We start from the raw sequence: 21,509 nt of genomic DNA on the forward strand, positions 1-21,509 counted from the left end.
GCCTGCGGCCAGAAAGTGGACAGCCACCCAGCTCAAGCCCGGAGGCTGTGGCTCCCCGCAGCAGCCCGCTGCTGGTCTGGGAGAGGAGCAGGTTGGGTCCAGGCAGCTGTGTGCGCTCAGGCTGGGCACACGCGGAGCTGCATCGTTGGGTGGAGCCCCACCCCTGCGCTTCCCAGCCGTGTGCCCGGCAGTTAACTGAATCTCTGTGTGTGAGTTGCACCTGTAAAACTGGGGGAGTGACATGTCTTATGTTTCGACGTTATTATTAAATAGCAGAAAAACCTCACGGGGCTGTTGGAAGGATTAAATGAGCTAATATATCGTTGGTTACTTAGCACTGGCTGTTCCCCTCCCCCTCTCCCAGGGTGGGACAGGATTCCAGGGGGGGCCTGTGAGCTGGGACCCAGTCTTGGAAGGGCTTGGCCCCTGGCCTCTGGCCTGTCCATTTGTGGGCTGTTCACCACCTCTCAGAGAAGGCCTGGGGCAGGCAGCCTCCTGAGCAGGTGCCCACCGGCAGTTGGAGAGGCAGACTGTTCTAGAACACTGTGGGTGAAAGGTGGACTGAATCCTGGGTACCTCTCCATCCACTTCCTATGATGCCCATGGCAGACATGGCTTATCATTCTCTGCCCACTCCGATGCCCATGGCAGACATCACCAATCAGTCGGACACATCTTTCCCTTTTCCCTTTTCCTCAGCAGCATCATTCTCGCTGAGCGGCTCTCGTGCCCACCTGCCTGATGGGCCTGGAGTGTGAGTGGAAGCCCACCGACCACTCTGGCTGGGTGGGCTCTGGGGGCCAGCCAGCTCTGACCATTTCTGCTTCTGGGGGAGATGTGGGGAGAGCGTCTGTGGGAGGCCGGGATGTGCCCCCCACCCTGGAAGGAGAGACCCGGGTGTGGAAGGAGGGGGCACTCCAGGGGCCCGTCAGACGTGAGGCTCGAGATCCCGCCAGCCCCGGCCCCCAGGGACAGCGTCGGCTCCCGAGCTTGGCCTCTGTGATGTACTCGGTGCTGTCGATACACCCTGGAATCAGGGCTCCCCCGGGTTCAAGTCCAGCCCCTCCGGAGAGGTGATGTGACCATGTGACACCTTGGAGGGGTTGCCGCCCTCCCGAGCCTGAGTGGGATAATGACATCTCCTGGGTGAGCCTCCCTGGATGAGGCTCACTCAGCGTGTACTGGGCGCCTCCTGCCCCGGGCCGGGCTTCGGGGAAGCAGGCACAAGAGGGTGAGAAATTACAAACCATGGTGAAGGCTGCGGAGGAGGGGCGCAGGTGAGGGGCGGGTGAGGGGCACTCCTGAGGCGGCCGGTGCTCAGGATGCAGCGTCTGACCGAGCTGTGTTCCCCCCGACCCCTCCCAGGCAGGCCTTCTTGGACCAGGCACAGGCCTCCATTCCCTGGCCGCCTCCTTCCCCCAGCAAAATATGGCCAAGATGTGAGTGGGGCGCCCTTAAGGTCCCTCCTTCCTCTCCAGTGATGAGGGGGGTGGCTGGAGGAGATGAGGGGGGAGGGCAGAAGGGGGTGTACAAGGGGGCTCCACCCCATCCAGGGGCCCCGGAGGAGGTGCCCACCCGGCAGCCCCAGATCAGGGAATCCCGGCTGGCACGGCGCCACCACCTCCCTGCCATCCTCCTCCACCAGGAGCCAGACACAGCCCAGATCCTTGCCAAGCTGGGGGGAGGGCGCGCACTCGGCTTCGCCTACTCCTAGCCATCCTTTCTGCTGCCTGCGTGTAATTAACAGACTAATTAAAAGCAGGATGAGTTAATTGGTATTCATTTATGTGGCAGATGTTTTTAATTGAGGCGGGAAACAATTTACCTGTTTACATAAACAATGGCAAAGGCAGGCTTGTAAAACACATTTTTAAAAATATTTTCCTCCCCTTCCTAAAAAGAATGGAAGTCACTTGGTCTCCCCGGCGCCTCTGTGTGGAGCGCAGGCCCCGCCCGGGAAGTTCGTGCCAAGAGGGAACATCTGTTTAAAAGGTTTGCTTCCAGAGGACTCTGTTGTCCTTAAATCCAGTGAAAGGAGGTTGTGCCCAGCTTGTGTGGACACCGGCTCACGGGGTTGCCTCCCCAGAAGGCTTTAGTGTCCCCTTAGTGTCATCCCCAGGGCCCGCTGGGGGCTCTGGCCTCCAGGCGGGGTGGGCCAGGCCTGGGGGAGACCACCCAGCAGGGTGGGGGGCAGGGCTGGGATGTGGCAGGGGACGCCGTCCTGCCAAGCCTGGGGCTCCTCTGGGTGTGGAGGGGGAGGCTTCCTTTCCACCTGCCTTTGTGTGGCGTGGCGTGGCGTCCCTCCGTCTCGCGGCGGGGCTCAGGGGAGCGCCTTCGAGAAAGCGAGTGCGCAGGGTGTCTCCTGCTGGAGATGGGCACCAACTTGGCACGTGCTGTATGCCTGGCTGCTACCTCTACTAGTTAGTACTCTGCGTCGTATTTGTTTAATTTATTTTATTTATTTATTTTTGGCTGTGTTGGGTCTTCGTTGCTGCACACAGGCTTTTCTCTAGTTGCAGAGAGCAGGGGCCACTCCTCACCGCGGTGCATGGGCTTCTCATTGCGGTGGCTTCTCTTGTGGAGCACGGGCTCGTGGCTCGTAGGCTCAGTAGTTGTGGTGCGTGGGCTCTAGAGTGCAGGCTCAGTAGCTGTGGCACACGGGCTTAGTTGCTCTGCGGCATGTGGGATCTTCTCCGACCAGGGCTCGAACCCATGTCCCCTGCTTTGGCAGGCGGACTCTTCCCACCAGGGAAGCCCTCTGTGTCTCCTCTTAACCCTCGAGGGCGGGGCCCATCCTCCCCATTGCACAGGTGAGGAGACTGCAGCGGGAGTGAGCGTAGCCTCCGGGTCTCGTACACACGCACAGAGTTGTGTTTACATAGAAGTATCTGGGAGGATCCTGGAGACCCGTCAGCGGTGGTTACTGTGGTTGGGGGCTGGGAGGGGTGGGAGCGGGTTATAGTCACGGGTTTCCTGTGTGACTATGACCCCCACCTGGGGCCGGCTGCCACGCTCACCACGGGCACGTTGCTGACTCTCTGAAAGTAGGGAAATAGCGGGGTTCCGGGCACTGCGTGAGGTGACAGTGGGAGTAGGGCAGAGACGCATGGCCCATGGCACGCAGCAAACGTGCAAGAAGCTCTCTGCACTGGAAACGGGCTGTGTGTGGCCCCTGAGGCTCCTGGCCCCCCTGCGGGGGTGGGTCTGGGCCGTGACTTTTGGGTGACATGTGATTGGAATTTCTGGAACGTTTCGACGGTTCCTGGGGAAGAAGATGGACTGTTTGGAATCCACCAGGGAGAAGGGTCCTGGGAAGATGGCGCCCAGGATGCAAAGAGGCTGGGGCCCGGTCCCTCCCTCTAAGAGGTGGTGTGAGGCCACACCGCCCCCAGGCCTCTCCAGCGTGGCTGGCGTTAAATTGTAAAACTAACCACAGGTATCTGAGGAGGTGAGCAGTAGACAGAGCTGCTGGGGCCAGAGGTGCCTGCTGTGTCCTTGGGAGCGCCCAGCCTGGACCAGTGCTGTGTGACCTCGGGTGTAGACCTGGACCTCTCTGAGCCTATGAGAAGGGAGGCAGTACTGGCCTCCCCGGTGCGATGAGCTTTGACCACGATGGAATGCTGTCGCTGCTGAGGCCCCCAGGGTACCTCTCCTCCTGTCTTTACCGAGTTCTCTGCCAGAGGAAGCGTGAGCTTTTCCAGTGGCCCCCAGCCTCCCCCATGAAGGCAGAGGCAGGAGGACGGGAGGGCCTGGGGCCCAGGGCTGCTGCCCCCGCAGTGGTGGGGTCTCTCGTGGGCCCGGCTTTGTCCCTGGGTGTGTGGGTCAGGGAGGGGCCTGGGGAGGGCCTTCCACGTCCGGGAAGCGAGAGGGCACAGAAGGGGGGGTTGGTTGTCTCTGGGTGGGGCAAGAGACCACAGGCCTGCCCCCACCCCAGTCCCGGTCTCCAGGGGCTCCCGCAGCAGGCACGGGGGCAGCGCCACGTCAGGCTGCCGCTCGCCACAGATGAGCCAAACCAGCACTCGGGTCATCCCTATGAAAGCGGGGCGTGAGAGCTGGAGACGCCCCGGCCCTCGGAGCACAGCCAGCCCCGACCACCTCCTCAGCCCCCACCTCTGCGGGCGGTGACTTCTAAACCTGCTTCAGCAGGTGCACGTCACCACCTGGGATCCCTGAGGCCTCGCGGGCAGCATCCTGGGGCCACACCCCCTTGTCCGCATCGGTGGCTCCCGTCACGGGTGACCGGGATCCTCACGGGCCACGTGTGCCAAGGGCGGCCGTTCTGTGTCACGGGGTTGGTGGGAGAATCATGTGGCAGTCTGGAGAGATGCCCCCGAGGGGCCATGCGTGCAGGGTAAACCGCCAGTCCCTAATTATTATTTAGCATTCACAGGAGCAGCCTTATTATTTTATATTTTGGCAACATTCCTCTGGGGAGTTCAAGGTGACATGCAGCCAGTCTGCACGTTTTTTAAGCAACGAAAATGCCTTGGGAATCGGGTAAGCCTTCAGGGGCACCTCGTTGCCGGCAGGGGAGCATCCCAACCGTGTGGCCGAGGTTTCCAGACCTTCCCACCTCCCCGCCCTGCTCTCCGCCTTCGTGCACAGGCGAGGCTCGATACTAGATTGCTCCTGGAGTTCCGACTGCACTGCTCTTGCCAAGCTGCGCCCTCCACCAGGACGCCCTCCCAGCTTCAGCTGTGCAAATCGCACAGCTGCAATGCACCTCTTCTTCAAGGCCTCCCTGCCTCTCCCAGTGACGCACCCAGTCCAGGTGTGCCTGCGCGGATGCAGGGCTTCCCGCTTCACCCAAACCTGAGCACCGACCATCCTCAGAGGGTGTCCTGGCCAATGAGTTGCTTGCGTTTTGTCAGTTCCTTTTTTAAAATAAGGAATCTGGACTAAGGCATGTGTTTATTCGCTAAGTGGCACTTTGTAATTGTCTATCTGTTGCTCATGTTACTGTCAGTTTCGTCCAGAGCTGGCGGGGGGGAGGGGGGGGCACAATGCCGGTGGGCGGCAGGCAGTTTAAAAATAAATCAGGAGGTGGTTTAAAAGCGGGGCTGGTCCAGGAGGGAGGCAGAGAGGAGGGGGCCTTGCTGCCTTTGCCCAGGGGCAGCTTTTGTTTCCTTCTAGAGGTTCTCCGTGTACATATCAGATCCTCTTTTATTCCAGGGTGTCCTGCAGTCTTCCTTGGGGTCACAGCCCCTCCCCCCAGGAAACGCACACACATGCACACTCTGCACGGCTGCTTCTACCAGGTGCTGCCGCAGCCCTCGGGGGACACATCTTTTGTTCAGGCCTCAGTGTAGATGTCCTGGGCTCCAGGAGGACTTCCCCCACCAGGCGAGGCAGCTCCTGGGGTGCCAGGGTCCCCCGCCCCATCACATCCCCGCCAGGTGTGTGTGTGAGCAAAGCAGAGTGTTGGGCTTTACAGGCGCACGCCTAATCCTCACAGGGACATCGGCCCGAGTGTGCAGTTGAGGAAACCAAGGCTCAGAGGAGGAGGCCCAGCCAAGGCCTCCCCAGTGACAAGGCCATGGCTGGAGTCCAGCCTGCCTGCCCCCAAAGCTGGGCTTTTCCCCCCTACCGCTCAACCTGGTGTGGTGGCCTGTGTGTCCATCGCCTCCACCCCTGAGAGCTGCAGGAGGGGACTCTCTCCATCGTGCTCGGGCCACAGCACCATCCCCCCACCTCTGCTCACCCACTCATGTCTCTCTATCCACGTGCCCACCCCCCTCGTACCTGCCCAGGCACCACCACGTTTATCATCACAGCCCGTTCACACTAACTAGGTGTGCCAGCCTGCAGCTGAGCCACTCCCCCTTGGGGGCAGGTGTGCATGGGTGGACGGGAGGGGACTCCCAGAGTGCCAGGACCGGTGCTGGGAGAGGAAGGCGCCCTTCCTCCCACTGCCCCCCGCAACACACACACACACACACACACACACACACACACACACACACACACACACACACACACACACACACACACACACACACACACACACACACACACACACACACACACACACACACACACACACACACGGCAGGCGGCCCAGATGGCGGGCGCCTCCCCCTCAGCTCTCAGGAGCTGCTCTTGGCTGCGCAGCCCGGACAGCTGGGCGAGGAATGTGCTTCCTCTGTGCGCCAGCCGCGGGGCGAGCAGGGGGACATCTGGATCACGTTTGCGGCCGGCGGAGAGCAGGGAGGGTTTCCATTCCAGCTGCTGTGAGCTCTCCACCCTCGCCGCCTCAGAACTCTGCTCAGTGCCGGGGCGCCGTGGACTTGGCTCTGTGACCATCCCAGTCTTGGTCCAGAAGGAAGTCTCGCCCCCTTCCTTGTTTGGGACATCTGCGCTTGGCTGAAGCTCCGGCCTCCTCGGTCCAACCAAACCCCCAGACCCCTCTTGAAAACACAAACACGGACAGAATGGCTCTGACCAGCCTCCTACCAGGAACCACGGTCCCCTTGGGTTTCTCGTCCTTTTCCTGCACGTATGTTTGTTTACAAGATGGAGTTTCATGTGTTTCCACCTCTTGATTTTCCTTATTATTAGGTGGTATTCCGGGGCACCATTTTTGCTAGTAATCGGGTATTTGAAGTACAGCACACACACAGAGAAAAGTGTGTGTGGGAGTGTTCACAGAGTGCGCAGATACCAGGCAACGTTCCCTGACCTGCCCCAGGCCCCGAGCCCTTCCCCTTCACTGCCTGTCGCAGGACTACCACCCTGACCCTAATGCCAGCTTCTGAACTTCATGTAAGTAGAATCGCGTGGCCTGTCCCCTTTGGGGTCTGGTGTCATTTACTCAGCCCTGTGTTGGTGACATTTGTCCGTGTTGGTGCCTGGGGTTATGTGTGTCCTTTTTCCTTGCTGCATAGTATTCTGCCGTGTGGATCCACCCCTTGACCTATTGATGGGCCTCTGTGACAGTGGCCAGTGAGTGTTCTTGTCCTTTGCTGCTGATGCCCGGCTGTTTGCACTTCCGTTGATTCCCTGCCTCAGAGCAAACTGCTGTGCCTTGGGCAGTGCTTCAGGCTTATGGGCACGGAAAAGCGGTTTCCAAAGTGAAAGTCCCCACCGTGGGATTTCAGGTTCCGTAGGGTCCCCCTGGCCGGAGGGTGTGTTTGACCCGTCCTCTGTGGCCCATCCCCCTCACAAGCAATGCCGTGGCGAGCTTCCTTGCAGGTCGCTGTCTGGGCTGGAAGATGTCCTCAGACATGGTCCCTTGGGTGGCCTGCTCACCTGAGCCCAGACGTCTCCATGAGAACAGGGAGCGGAGGGGCAGGAGCCCTGGTGCAGCTGGAACCTGCCCCTGTAACATCTGATCCTTGGGTCTCTAAGGGCCCTCCCAGCTCCAAAGTGTTGTGGTTCTAAGTACCAGTGTGTACCTGTTAGTTATTGCTGGGTAACAAACTGCCCAAAACTTAGTGCCTTAAAACCACCACCTTCATCTGGCTTATAGTCTTCGGGCGGCTCATGTGTGAGGTCCGGGTCCTGGCTGGCCTTGTTCCTGGCTCTGCTGAGTGTGGCCGGGCCCCTCATGTGCCTGGACCCCAGCTGGGGCAGCTGGGCTGACCCCATGTGAGCCTTCCCCTCCAGCAGGCTCAACAGGACAGCAAGTGGAGCCGACCGCCTGGTGTCCGGCTCAGAGCTGGCTGACATCACTTCTGCCGCATCCTAGTGGCCAGAGCGGGTCCCAGGGCCAGCACGGATCCAAGGGCAGGGAAATCGACTCCATCTCTGGGTAGAAAGAGCTGCAGTCACACTGCAAGGGGTGTGAGTGGGTGGGGGGGGGAATGCGAGAATTGAGGCCGTTTTTGCAATCTGTCCACTCCCCCAGGTGGCGGGTGTCTTGGGCAGCCACGACCAAGCTTTACTGCTGTGGGGCAGGCTCAGAACAGCTCCTTGGCCCCGCCCCCCACACACAGGGGCTGCCTGCTGGGGCCACTGGGCGGGGCAGGTCCCAAGCCAAGCTCTGCCCAGGCTCTCCCGCCACAGCCACCAACTCCAACGTGGACGAGGACAGGCCGGGCCGGTGGCCGAGGCAGCACAAGAGCAGGCAGGGCCGCTCTGGGTTTCTAACAGGTCAGCCGGCACGCCTTTGTGGAGCATCTTACCACCAGGCGTCGGTGCTGGTCTGGGGTTAGCAGTGCACAGAAAGACGAGGCCCGTGTCCTTGGGGCGAGGGGTGGTGAACACAAGGACCTGCACGGACCACCGTCGCGGGTGCTGACAGGTGCTCCACAGGAGATAAAGTGGGTGATGCAGCAGGAAGGGCAGGGGTGGGGGCTAGGAGGGCTCCTTTAAGGGGGGACATTGGGACCCAATCCTGAGTGAGGAGTAGGAGACAGCCTTGTGTGGACGTGGGGGGGCATCCCAGCAGGTGCAGAGGCCTTGCGGCCGCACGGGAGTATCTGGGACGGGGTCTCCCAGCCTGGGGGCGTGCAGCCAGAACAAGGGGAGATTGGACTGCTCGTGAGGCGACCCCTGGGCTGGAGCACAGTGGTGAGAGTGTGTCTGGCCCAGTTTCACAGCATCTCGGTGGTAGAAGGGAACTTCCCGTCCAGGCAGACGGCTTCCTCTCAGCACCAGCGGGATTCATGAGCTCCTGCTGATGCGGGGGGCAGCCTGGCCACCACAGCGCCCCCTCTGAGGCTGTGAGGGGCTGCTCTGAGCAGCAGGACATTCTCCTGTGGACCCTCCACCCCACCCCCAGACAGAGGCTCACCGCCACCCCTCTGGGCAGGCTCTGAGGGTCCACAGTGAGGGACCCTTCCTGTGACCAGCAGGGTCATCAGCCAGAGGGCTGCACATGTGTGGGGTCTGCCTCATTATGGCCGTGTGACCCCGGGCACGCGCCCTGTGCCTCGGTTTCCCCATCTGTAACTCGGGTCTTACACGTCAGGGCTTTGTCAGGATGAGGAGGTCTCGTCACCCAGGTGCATACGCAGCTCCCAGCAAAAGGGAGGCTGATTAAAATCAGAGCTGTGCCCCCACCTGGTGCCCAGGCCTGTGGACCTTTAGAAGGAGCCTCTGGCTGAGCATGTCCCGCCCCTCCGAGCCTCTACGGGGCGGCTCTGCTCTCATCCCCATCTCACAGGTGAGAAAACCGAGGCCTCAGGTAGAAAAGCCACTGACACTCCAGCCGAGAGGCTGAGACGGGTGGCGGGAGGCCAGCTGGAACCTCCCTGACACAGGAACCACCGTGGCATTGCTCCTTACGCTTCCTTTTCTGAGACCACCCCTGACCTGAGAAGAGGGAGTTACCCATTTTACCGATGGGTATACTGAGGCCCAGAGCCATGCTGGGGTGATTTTATGGATTCACAGTTAGTTGGGGCTTCCCTGGTGGCGCAGTGGTTGAGAGTCCGCCTGCCGATGCAGGGGACATGGGTTCGTGCCCCGGTCCAGGAAGATCCCACATGCCGCGGAGCGGCTGGGCCCGTGAGCCATGGCCGCTGAGCCTGCACGTCCAGAGCCTGTGCTCTGCAACGGGAGAGGCCACAACAGTGAGAGGCCCGCGTATCACAAAAGAAAAAAAAAGCACAGTTAGTCGGTCACAGAGCAGGATGGGGGACTCAGGTTTCCTGGCTCCCGGCCCAGTGTTGTTGCCATGGCAACGGGTGACCTTGTTGTCACCCACAGGCCCGGCGGTCACAGGGTCCCTGGAGGCAGGCCGGCCGGGGTGGCTAAGCGCTCTGCAGCGGGAAGGGCGGCGGCGGCGGCGGCGGCAGCGGCAGTGGACAGAGGAACAGCCCTGCCGGTCAGACGCCGGGACCGGCAAGGGGCACGCGGCTGGAGCGCCAGCGGGGGCGGGAGCGCCGCCCAGACCAAGGGAGGGAAGATACTAATCCTTGTGTATATCATTACTGATTCGTCGGTCGGCGGGGGCCTTGATTGAAACCAGATGTGGGAAGCGGCCCCAGTTCCAGCTCCTGGGAGTCGTTAGGGCTGCCCGCCCCCCAGAATTCTCGGCGCTTTGCAGGCACTGGGGATCAAAGACAAGCCGTCCCCGACCCTGGCCTTGGAGGGGGTGGGGAGGGGTCAGCCTCCTGGTCAGACCCACCCATCGCGATGTGAGGGGTCACCCCATCTCCTTGGAGCCCCCCGAGTCCCTCCGCCTCTGCCTGAGAGCCCCGTCGGGCGGGGTCACAGGCCCCTCTGAGACGCGGCTGCTTCCTGGGGTGCAGGCCTAGTTTTTCCCTTGTGTGTCCCACACGCACCCACTGGGAGGCTCTGGGAGGGTCCATATGCCCCTCTTCCTGCTCCAGGACGTTGGCCCTCAGGCGATTGCCTGGCTTGCTCGAGACCCCCAGGGTCCAGGAGCTGTGACTGGACCACAGGGTCCAGGAGAGAAACCCCCCACCCACCCTCCGGGAAGCCTTGAGGGGAGGGGAGAGCCTTCTGGGGGCAGGAGCTACCTAAGCAGAGGTGTCTGCCCCCGCTTGTCCTGCCGCCGCCCCCGCGCGCTGGCAGTGGGTCTGTCCCACCTTGCCCAGGCCCCACAGCAGCCAGTGTGCAGTGGTCAGTGGCCTCGAAGGAGGTGAATCTGTCCCCAGGGGGTGCTCGGGGCCGACCCGGTGATGGGGGCGGGGCCAGCCTTCGGGAAGGACTTGCCTGCGCCGCCGGCATCGCCTGCGTCTCTCACGAGGTCCCGCCTGACGGTCATAAGGCCAGAAACCTGCCTGGGACCGCGTGAGCATAGCAACGTCCACCCCTCGTGTGGACGCAGAGGGACCCCGTGGGCGCCCGGCGCTCAGGAGGGCCGCTCGTGGGCCGAGGCACCTTGCTCTCACCTCCACGAGCTGTCACTGCTGGGGGACAGTGCCCGTGCTCGACCACACTGCACTGGGGTCCGAGGGCCCCCACGGTGTCCGTGTCTGACACACGGGCACATCTTCGAGCGGGTGCTGCCCACGAGGGGTACCCTGAAGCCGTGGACTTCACCGTGCGCTGCCTGACTTCCCCACAGACACACCCGCTTCTGCCTCCTCTATGCTTGTGGGGGGTCGGGGGCTGTTTGTAGTTAGAAGGGGCTTTGGGGCTCATAGCGGTGTTGTAATAGGGGGTGTAAGAAGAAAGGAAGGGAAGGAGGGAGGGAAATCCTGACCGGGACCCAGTGGACGCTGCAGCCTCGCTGAGCTGTGGTCTTGCGTGAACCCTGACCTCCAACCCCTCGATTTCCTCGTCGCTTCAGCGGGCAGCGACATCCACCTGGACTAGGGCTCTGCCACGCGGAGGAGGAGCCTGAGAGAGCGTTGGCACTCGGGAGCCGTCGGGGCCTTGGAGGGCACGGAGATGAGGCCGTGTGGGGCCCCGGATGTCACACGCAGAGTTTGGACCTGATGGGAAAGCAAATAGGGGGCCTGGACCCTGGAGGCACCTCGCTTACTGTGACTCTGGGCCCCGCTGTCCCCATCCATAAGCGGGGTGATTAGCGGCGTCTTCCTCGAGGGCTGGTGTGGGATGAAGGGTCCCGGGAGCCCAGGCTGGGCCCCGATGGATGGGGTGCCCCGCCCTGGGCAGGATGTCTGTGGGGATGGGACACTGCAGTCCTCCCGGGAGAGTCTGGCCTGAGCAGGACAGAGTGTGCCTGGAGGCGCCGGGGACGGGTGGCTGTGTGCCCTCGCTGGGGACACCTCGGGCTCTTCCCGGGACACCTGACACCAGCCAGCTGCTGCCCTGCCCGCAGGCCTTCTGAGGACGGAGGACAGGGCTCCAGAGGACACCTGACTGGGGAGGTTCCCCTCCAGTCTCTGGCCGAGGCTCTGGGCTGGGGGGTCAGGACTGACATCTGCCGAAAGGGAGCCTGTGGGGCTGGGGAGGCTATGACCGTCCCGCTGTCTGTGGACCAGCTCTCCGTTCTCTTGGTCCTGACTCCACAGCATTTGCGGAGCACCTACCGTGTGCTTGGCCCTACTTTGGGCACTTGGTTTCGCTGAGAAAGATGGTCGCATTTGGGCAAAGACGTGGAGGAGAGTGTGGGAGGTGAGGGCACAGAGGGGACGGCCGGTCACTAAGGGTCCTGCGGGCACTCTCAGGATGCCGGCCGAGGGGTAGGGGGCACCTGGTAATGCTCTTAGGAAACGTGTCTCAGGGACCAGCTCGCCCCTCTGCCTCCAAGAAAGTCCAGCGTCCGGTCCACTTTGGCAGGAGCTTCAGAACCTCGGTCGGCTGCCTGGCCCAGGGCAGAGGCCAGCACTTCAGAGCCGGGCCCAGTGGGGCTCCCTCCTCGCCCCCTACCTACAGCTGCGGAGACTGAGGCCGGGCAGTGTGCCCAGGGGCCACCCACTCGCAGGGGAGGGGCCAAGGCACAGGGCTCCCCCTCAGGGTGCAGGCCTCCTGCTGAGCCTCCCATGGGCCTGGGGAGCCCTGCCTGCCTGCGGGTCAGTGCCAGGAACTGGGTGTGGGTGCGCCACAGGTCACATCCCAAGACCCCACAGAGAGAGTGGCCTCTGGGCCCTGAGCCTCGGTCTCCTCATCTGCCACCTCCCAGGCCGGGAGACCCGTGTGGCCTGCTCAGCTCAGGCCTGGCTCGCAGTCTGGACTCTGTCACCGTAACTGTGTTACCTGTCGGTACCGGCCCGCCTTCCCACCTTCCCACTTCCTGAGGCTTCTGTGAGGGTCAAATGAGGTAACGGCAGAATCAGACCACAAAAGATCAAAGCGGGGCCCGCTGTTTCTGCGGCAGCACGGATGGGGAATGGGCTGTTCTGATGCTAACGGCCCCCTTCCCATGGAGGGTTCTAGAACCCCAGGGCTGGGAGTGCTGGGCTGTGGCCAGTTCTCAGACGGGCAGGGCGGGCTGGGAACACAGGAGGACGAGGACAGTGATGGATGGGGTGGCTTGTTCCACACATTCCATGTTCTTTCCCACCGCTTCGCCCGGCCTCAGAGAGCAGCTTCCTCTGTCAACGGATTAGTGACGTGTAGTGGGAACTGGAGCCATGGTCTGGGAAAGACGCAGAGTCTCCCAGGGGCCCTGGGGAGCGACGCAGGGGTCTGGGAATGTTCTCGAGGGCTGGGAGTGCGGGGCAGTGGGTGGGGCTGCGACAGAGGCCGGAGGAGGAAGTCCAGCTCCGAGGGGGGCTGCTCACGTCTCACCCTCTGGCTCACTGGATATCACCAGCGGGGACCACCCCCCGCCCTACAGGATCGGAATGGGGTGGTGGGGAGGGGGGGACGGACAGAAGAAGAATGGATGGGGGCACCTCCAGCGGCAGCCCTCGGGGCAGGCGGTAAGACGCTGGGGCCACCTCCAGCCCGTTCTCAGCTGTGTGAACAGAGCAGGTCCCCTGGCCTCTCTGTGCCTCGGTCCCCCGTCTGTAGGATGGAGCAGCGCACCGTCTGCCTCCGGGGGCTGTGAGACGGTCACGAGTGGGCTGGGCCCCTCGCCCCTGTCTGCCTACCTCTGAGCCAGGACCATGGGTGAGGGGTCTGGCATCCCTAGAGATGTCTCCCGCCCGCCAGCACAAGGGCCGCCGTTCCGGCCAAGGCACCGTGCGGGACTCCAGGAGAGCTGGTGGGGAGCCCTGGTTGGGGATAAGCCCAGACGTGTCTTCAGATTCCGCCCCGTCTCCTGCTTCATTTCTGTGCGGAGTTCTGGGGCTGCCGTGGCTGCCGGCTTGGCCCCTGGCTGCTGACGGGGCTGGGGAAGGGACAGGGATGCTGTGGCCGGCCCGATTCTTCCTCCCTGGAGCTCTAACATCTGGAAAGAGCCCGAGGAGTTGGGAAGGTGGTCCTGGTGCTCCCCTGCCCCAGAGTCAGGGCGCCCGGGGCGTCACCCACTGACTCAGAGCAATGAACCTGCCCCGACCTCAAACCCCAGGCAGCTGCCCTTTCCGTGTCCTGGTCGGCCCATGCAGGGAGCCCTGGGTTGGCTTCAGAACTTTCTAATCTCCCTGGCGATTGCAGGGCACGGGGGCTTGAGGCTCTGATGGAGAGTCCCCAGGCTCGGTCCCTGCTGCCCTCAGGCTCTGAGACCCTGAGCAAGTCACTTGTCCTCCCCGAGCCTCAGTTTCCCTGTCTATAAAATGGGCGCGATGGCAGGACCTGCCTCCTGGGGCTACTATTGAGGTGCAGGGCATCCTCGAGCACGGGTATGGAATTCTTAGTCAAAGTCGGTCCCTGGGGTCCTGAGGGGCGGGCAAGCTGATGCATGAGGGGCGGGCAAGCTGATGCATGAGGGGCACGTGCTAAGCCCTCATGGGGGAAGCTGTTATTTATACATTAATCTCATAAGAAAAAAGGAACTTAAAACTTGACATACATTCAGCTGCCTGTGCCCCATAACCGACCTGCTAAATCAGAGCTCCCTAAAAGGGGGCTTGTGTAGGAAGACCCCTGGTGTTGGGTGGAGGGTCTCTGGGGTTGAGGACCCCCAGTGACCCTAGAATCAGGAGTGGGGCAAACACAGACCTGGGGTGGGTGCAGGGGGACCGTTCGAACCCGGCGTCCCATGGATGGGGTCAGTGCCTCTCATAGGCGGGGCACAGGATGCCACGGTACAGGGGCCCTGACAGCGCCTCTGGGGAGGCCATGAGGATCCAACGAGATGCTGTGTGGACGTGCAGCACATGGGGCCTGGCTCCCCCCGGGGCTGAGGACCCCTGGGAGTGGACGCTGGGGGCAGAGGTACCTGAGAATGGGGGAGGGGGGAAGAGCTGCCCCACAAGGCCAGCCCAGGTTTTCTGGGCGGAGTCTGGACCTTGCCGGGACGTACCCCCTGCCAGCTGAGCTGACCACGCTGGCACCCTCGGCAGCCTTGGCGGGGGTGGGAGCTACCCCCTCACCAGTCCCCAGCACTCAGCACCCAACAACGGGCCCCTCCCCAGGCTCCCACGTCCTGGCCAGCTCCTGCTCGTGCTGGCTTGTGGGTGCAGGGTCCTGCCTACACGGCCCTACCCAGGCTGCCAGATGGGCAGTAAGGTTGTGCCATAGCCCTCGGGGGTCCAAGCCTCGCAGTGGGTCTTAGGGGGTGAGGGAGCAGCCCTTGGCTGGCGCGGGCCCTTGAAAGGGGCTGGGCAGGAAGCCGGCTCCTGGGAGAGTGAGGCTGCCTGTCTGGCAGCTCGTTCGCCATGTGCCCTCAGGCCACGCAGGCCAGCGGGCGGGCAGGCTTGGCTCCAGCACAGCCTGACCAGGGCTCCACACACAGCTCAGGGGCTCAGAGGTGGCGAGAGGATACTGCCACCACGGGTGGCGTGGCCACGGTGGGTGCCCGGGCCCCCACTAAGAACGCTTCTCCTCCTCTGACCTGTGCTGCCCCCCCGGGGAGGTGAGGATCCCAGCCCAGAGGCAGCCACTCGTCAGGAGGGTGGGACTCAGGTCCCTCGCGCCCTGCTGTTCTCGCTTGGCCAGCGCGAGGAAGGCACGCGTGCAGGGCGAGCGGTGGCTGCATCCACAGCCCCTCAGCAGCCCCCGTGTCGGCCCACCTTGGAGCCGGGGCAGCCAGGACCCCCCGACCTGCCCCCTCTGGCCCCTGAGCAGGGAGACCCCTCCTCTAGGAGGGCTGCCGGTGGTGACCTCATTCTCGTGGCCGGCCTTCCAGAAGTGCCAGCCCAGCCAGAAACCCTGCGACGGGTGAGCCAGGAAACAAGGTCATCTCAGGGCTGATATCACGTTCCAGGGGAGCCAGAGACCCTCATGTCTCATGTTGGGGACACCTCTCCTGAGGACATGAGGTCGGAGCGGGACCCCCAGGAGGGAAGGGGGAGTGGTCCGGGGGGTGTGCGAGGGCTCGGAGCTGGGGCTCTGGGTGTCATGGGAGTGGGCCGGGGGGTAGGACCCTGGGAAGCCCCACATGCAGTGGAAGCTGCTGGAGGGTTTCAGGCAGGAGAGACGACGTCTCTGGATGCTGTGCAGAACCTTCACTGGCTCCCTGCTGCCCACCAGCCCGGCCCAGCCAGCCTCCTCTCAATGCCCTGCACACTCCCTCCCGCCTTTGTGCTCTCTGTCCCTTGACCACAAATGCTGTTGCTCACCGTCTCCACACCACCTCTGCTCTTCCCCGAGCTGCTCTGTCAGCTTCTGCTTTAGGGGTTGGGGTATGTGCCGAGGGCAGCCTCAAGAGCAGGGTCCCGGCACGCAAGTTGCTCCATAAACCATGACCGAATTTCCCTGAGAGCTTGCCCTGAGCCATTACAGCCACCTCAGAGAGGTGAGGTGACTTGCCCTGGGTCACACAGCCAGGAGGCAATAGAGCCAGACTCAAACAAGATTCAAGACTTGTGGGGTGGGCTTCCCTGGTGGCTCAGTGGTTGAGAGTCTGCCTGCCAATGCAGGGGACACGGGTTCGTGCCCCGGTCCGGGAGGATCCCACATGCCGCGGAGCGGCTGGGCCCGTGAGCCATGGCCGCTGAGCCTGTGCGTCCGGAGCCTGTGCTCCGCAACGGGAGAGGCCACAACAGTGAGAGGCCCGCGTACTGAAAAAAAAAAAAAAAAAAGACTTGCGGGGTTTCTTGCACCTGTGGCCCTACCGTGCAGAGCCCTTGGGGACCCAAGACCCAGGGCTGGAGGTGGGACCTGGGAGAGCCACAGGGGTGCCCCCACCCACCCAGCCCAGAGCCTCCATCCACCTGGGTTTGATTCCCAGAACTGCCTCTCCTGCAAGGAAGAGAGTTCGCGCTGATGACAACCAGGTCTTGGAACCCTGCAGACCCGCCCAAACCATACGTGCTGTGTGCCCTTGGTGGACTGCTGTACCTCTCTCTGCCTGTAAAACAGGGCTGGCAGCAGCGTCCCCCTCACAGGGTTTCCTGGGAATAACAGGAGCCATGACTGTCGCCTGCCAGGAGCGTGTGTGTCTCCTTTGTAAGTGGGCGGCCTCAGGCCTGCTTTCCGGGCACCAGCAGGGCACTGCCCGCTCCGTCCACAGGCCTGGCAGGCATCCGTGGGGTGGGCGCGAGACTCCTTGCAATGTGGCACCCTCGTCATCGCGGGCACACTCGGTCCACCCTCCCTGACGGCCCCCTCCCGCCGGCTTTTCTCCATCCACTTCTCTGGTCTGCGCCACCCGTGATGCTCCAGCGAAGCCCCAAGGTGTAAGGGCTTTGGAAGGTCCGACCAGGCCCTGCATCCCCAGCGTCCCAGCCTGGCATCCTAAGCGCCCTCCCTGGCCTGGTGGCAGGACTGCCTGCCCCAGGGGGGCCTGGTCAGATGAAGGGCTGGCCAGGATGGGGCTGCACCCCACAGAGGTGGCCTGGAGCCCACGGCGCTGGCCACGTTTTCCTTCTTTGGTTGTCACTGGGGACTGGCCGCCAGCCCCGTAGCCAGGCGTGGCGTTGACGGGCCCCCACAGCTGTGGCACACGTGTGCCAGGCCATCAGCCTCCTGACAGGCGGGCTGTTGGGGGGCAGGGCGCCCGGTGGGAGGGAGGCCAGCTGAGTGGACAGCAGGTGCTGCGAGGCCGGGTGGCTGCTGGTGACCGGCTGCTTCCCCCTTCCGTGGGGCCCAGTGGGGAGGGGGCTTCTCCGCCCTCACCCCCTGGGCCCTGGAGTGCCGAGGGCGTCTCCTCTCTCTAAAGGAGGATGTGGGAGAGATGAGGGGAGGTCTGCGCGGTCTGGGGCACAGGTAGCGGTAAACACCGTATGTTAGCATTGTCGCTGTCCACGGAGGTGGCTGCCCGGGTGCATGTGCGTCTCCACCTCTGCCCAGATCGTGCGGGACCCCTGGGAGGGGAGGATGGGGAGAGGCAGAGGGACAGAGCTGCAGTCCTAGTGATGGCTGACAGGCGTCAAGCCCCATCGGCCCCCGGCCCCCGGGAGACTCCGTCAGTGTCAGCAGGGTGAGCAGTGGCTGGGGCGACGTGGGCTGTGCCTATTCGCTACAGGTGGGGACGCCCACCCACAATCCCAGCCGCTGCTCCCGGGTCTCTGCGGCCTGCTGCGGTGCTGGCTGACCCTGAGCTAAGATGGAGCGGGGAGGCCCAGAGGCTCACCCCCCTCCACCTGCAAAGAATACCTGGGCAGCTGCCACCCCGGGGGCCTCCCTGGCAGCCTGTTACAAGTGCAGAGTCTCAGACCCGCTCCGGACCTGCTGAGTTCAGAAGTGGGGGTGGGGAGGCTGTCTGCACATGCCCTCCAGGAAGGGCTGATGCAAGCAGGGTCGGGGTACCGCAGGCTTGGGGGATGCCGCCCGACTCCCTGGTCTGCAGGAGAGACAATCCAGGCTCCCCCAGGGCCACTCCCACAGTGAGAACTCCAGCCCAGTTCTGTCTGGCCAAAGTTCTGAAAGCTATACCCTCCAGACCACCTGAAATGGGCTGACCCAAGCCCACTCTCCGGTCCTAGGTGGGTGGGATGTCAGCCACCTGTGAGCACACCTGGGGCTTATCTGGGGCAGGCTGGGGTCTGGGACGGGCTCTGTAGGCAGAGCCAGAAGCCACGTGGGGGCCTGCTGGGAGTCGCCCACCTGGGCCCCCAGCAACATAGGCCCACGTCCAGCTGCTGGGGGCCTTAGCCAGGAACCAGGTGGGGCTGGGCGGCACCGACCCCTGTGCCCCTCGGCCTGCTTCACCCGTGCTCTCTCTCTCCTTTCCCCCACCCCGGTGACCGTGGCGCCCACAGCGGACAGGAAGGAGAAGGCCTCCGCGATGCCTGGCTCCCCAGCCGAGGTGAAGACGCAGCCCCGGGCCACGCCCCCCACCATGCCGCCCCCGCCGCCCGCCACGTCCCAGGGGGCCACGCGACACCCCCCCTTCACACCCCACACAAGTGAGTAACCCCAGGGCCCAGCCCCGAGGGGCACAGCGGGGAGAGGCACCTCCGGGGGTCCCTCGAGCCCGTTAAGGTCCGAGCTTCCATCCTGGACCTGTAAGCGCCCCTGTTGGGCCTTTAAGACGGAGGATCTCATCATGGGTCAGGGCCCAAGCTTTGAGGTTCGGATCCCAGCTCTTCTGCTTGGTAGCTGTGAGGCTTTGAGCAAACTTCTTAACCTCTCTGGGCCTGGCGTTCCTCATCTGTAAAGCCGGGCTGGTCATGGCCCCTGCCTCACGGAGCTGCTGTGAGGGCGAGTGAGTTAATAGAAGTTCTTAGCACGGTGGGTACACGGTAAGCATTTCGTCAAGGTCAGCTGCTATACTGGAGCCCAGAGAGGGATGGGGGCTTCCCCACGGTCACACAGCAGGTCACTTGCATGTGGGTGAATCCTTTTGGGCCTGCACGCCCTGGAGGGCCCATCGGAGGCAGCTCTGGCCTCGGAGGAGCTCTGCGGCCAGGCCTGAGCCGGTGTGTGGGTGAGCCAGGAGCTGGGGTCAGGGGGGCCTCAGCTGCCAGCAACGTGGTGGGCAGAACTGACCCCCAGGTGGTACCTCGCTGGCCCTGTGCCCTGGGTTGAGCGTCTCGGCACACACAGAGGGTCTGGGTGGGCTTCAGAATCCACAGCCACCACCTGAGCCCCGGTCCTTTGAGTCAGAGCAGTTGGGAAGGAGACCCCCAGCTTGGGCTGGTGTGGGGGACAGTGTTCCCTGTCCCCTCGACCGGGGGCTCAGCAGTGTGTCCTAGGTGTTTCTGGCAGGCAGTCCACGTGCCTCCCCCACCCACATGTTCAGAAGCCAGAAAGCCGCACACCGGCAGACCCTTCCCCAGGCTTTGAAACCCTAATGAAGCCCATCTCTGGGGCAGGAACCTCAGATGCCTTGGCCTGGTGGCCCCTGGTTCCCACCAGGTTCATCGGGCTCCACTCCGCCCACCCGGGGTCCTTGGCTCTGCCCAGAGCCCAGGGTGGGCCACAGGGCCTGGCCTGCTCCTTTTATTCCGGGGCGTGAAGGGTGCTGGCTCTGCCCTCCGAGGCCAGGCAGCGGCCCCCATCTGGAGAAGGAGGTCGGGCGGGGCCCCTTGTTGTAGGATGTTGGCTGTGAGCTGGTCTCTGTTGGTAGATGGGGCAACACCACCTGCTCCTAGGTGCCGCCACCTGAAAGCAGGGCGACCCCTGCACAGTAGGAGCTTAATGGCCAAGCACCCGTCCCCACACATCGCTTGGTACAGAATGTTCCAGCTTCTGTCCCCCCGGGGTCGGTCTGAGTGAGGGTCCCCACGTGTGCCGGAGACTGGGGTGGGCCCAGCCCTGCCTCCTGCCCTGCCCTCCGCCATCCTGGGTGCGCAGCCTGCGCTGGCTGCACGGGAGTGGCCAGAGGTGGCCGCGCTTTGTCTCATTCGCTCTTCTCGCCCGGGGACTGTGGCCGGCCAGTCACCCCTCCCTCTTTTCCAGAAGAGTCAGTCCTCACCTTGGGCTGAGCCACAGGCCGGTCTCCGACCACTGACCGCTGCCTCCCCGTGTGGCCTCGTGGGTGGAGAGGGGAGGCTCCAGCCTGGCAAAACTTCCCCCGCGTACACTCAGCCAGGGCGGAAAAAGGAATTCTTCCCGACGGGGCAACAGCAGCTCCCCCTGGGAAGATGACCCACCCCACAACTGTTGTCCGGTTCCAAGCAGGAGAGACCAGCAGACCATCTGAGGTTCTGGTCGAGGGCTCCGACCCGGGGACCCCGACCCTCGTGGGCACGACTCCCTGGCCTGCTTTTCTTCCTGGTCCAAGAGCCCGTGTTCCAGAAAGTGCTGGTCTGGGAACCAGATGTTTCAGGCTGTGGACTGGGCTGGGGTCAGCTGACACCATCGGCTCGCCTTCATGAGGCCTGCGAACAGACGTGCAGGTGGCAGCCTGCATGTGGCTCAGGGTCCGTCCCCTCTCGCTGGGGTCCCGGCTCCGTTTAGAGCATGGAGGTTATGAGAGACAAGAGGGCCTTTCTTGCCTAAGCGGACGCCTAGTGCTATCTGGCTGCTGGGGGCGTTTGTCTTAAGTGTCAGGCTGCCTCCAAGGTGGCCTCAGATTTGTTCCCTAACCCACGAATTCCCTGAAAGCAGGGTGGTTAACCGCGTCTGTGCACCTGGCTGATGGGAGCCAGAGTAGACGGAGCCTCTGCGTTCCCTGTGGATTCCTGCCAAGAACCTCCCCAGATTCCCCAGGACAGGCCTGCGAGCCAAGCTGACCAGAGACTGACCTTGAGCCGTGGCTTGAGGGCTGTGGTTCTTCTTGCCTTGCCTGGTGACTGCCCTGGGCACGAATTCATTTTAGAGTTGAAGCTGTGGTGTGGCTCGGGCCGGGGGCAGAGGGCTGAGAGAACTCTGGGGAGGGATGTGAGGAGCTACTCGGCAGCTGGAGAGCGCTTCAGGGGCTAGCGCTCCATCCTGCCCTTGATTACCCCCTGTGACGGGGGCTCAGTCTCTGTGTACGGTGGTGCAGCTTGTCTCCGTGTGGCTCTTGCCCGCTAACTCCAGCTCAGACGAATCAAGTCTCTCTTCCTCTCGGGTGCTCCTGCCCTTCACGGCAGCTCAGGCCTGGGCTTCGTTTCAGAGCCACCACTGGTTTGTCTGTTGACCTCAAGCCCATCACCTGGGCTCCGGGTCCCTGAGGATGGTGCCGAGTGGGGTCACCAGGCGCTTTCCAGAAGCACAGCTGTTGAAGAGCCAGGGTGTCCCACCCATACCCAGGGAGGTGCCAGAATTCTTGT

The 21,509-nt window shown here is 63.1% G+C and overlaps 1 protein-coding gene across 3 annotated transcripts in view; it reads left to right on the plus strand.

Annotated features, from left to right (window-relative positions):
• Window positions 1-21,509, plus strand: part of CBFA2T3 (CBFA2/RUNX1 partner transcriptional co-repressor 3) — an 86,449-nt gene that overhangs the window by 43,200 nt on the left and 21,740 nt on the right. For all 3 annotated transcript variants that reach the window (XM_082606773.1, XM_082606774.1, XM_082606775.1), the window contains exon 2: window positions 18,570-18,716. In XM_082606773.1, the coding sequence (XP_082462899.1) occupies window positions 18,596-18,716 (121 nt within the window). In that variant the 5' untranslated portion in view covers window positions 18,570-18,595. The remainder of the gene's footprint in view (window positions 1-18,569; window positions 18,717-21,509) is intronic.

The sequence above is a fragment of the Mesoplodon mirus genome (genome assembly GCF_964341445.2).
Source record: "Mesoplodon mirus genome assembly, chromosome: 19".
Classification (NCBI taxonomy): domain Eukaryota; kingdom Metazoa; phylum Chordata; class Mammalia; order Artiodactyla; family Ziphiidae; genus Mesoplodon; species Mesoplodon mirus.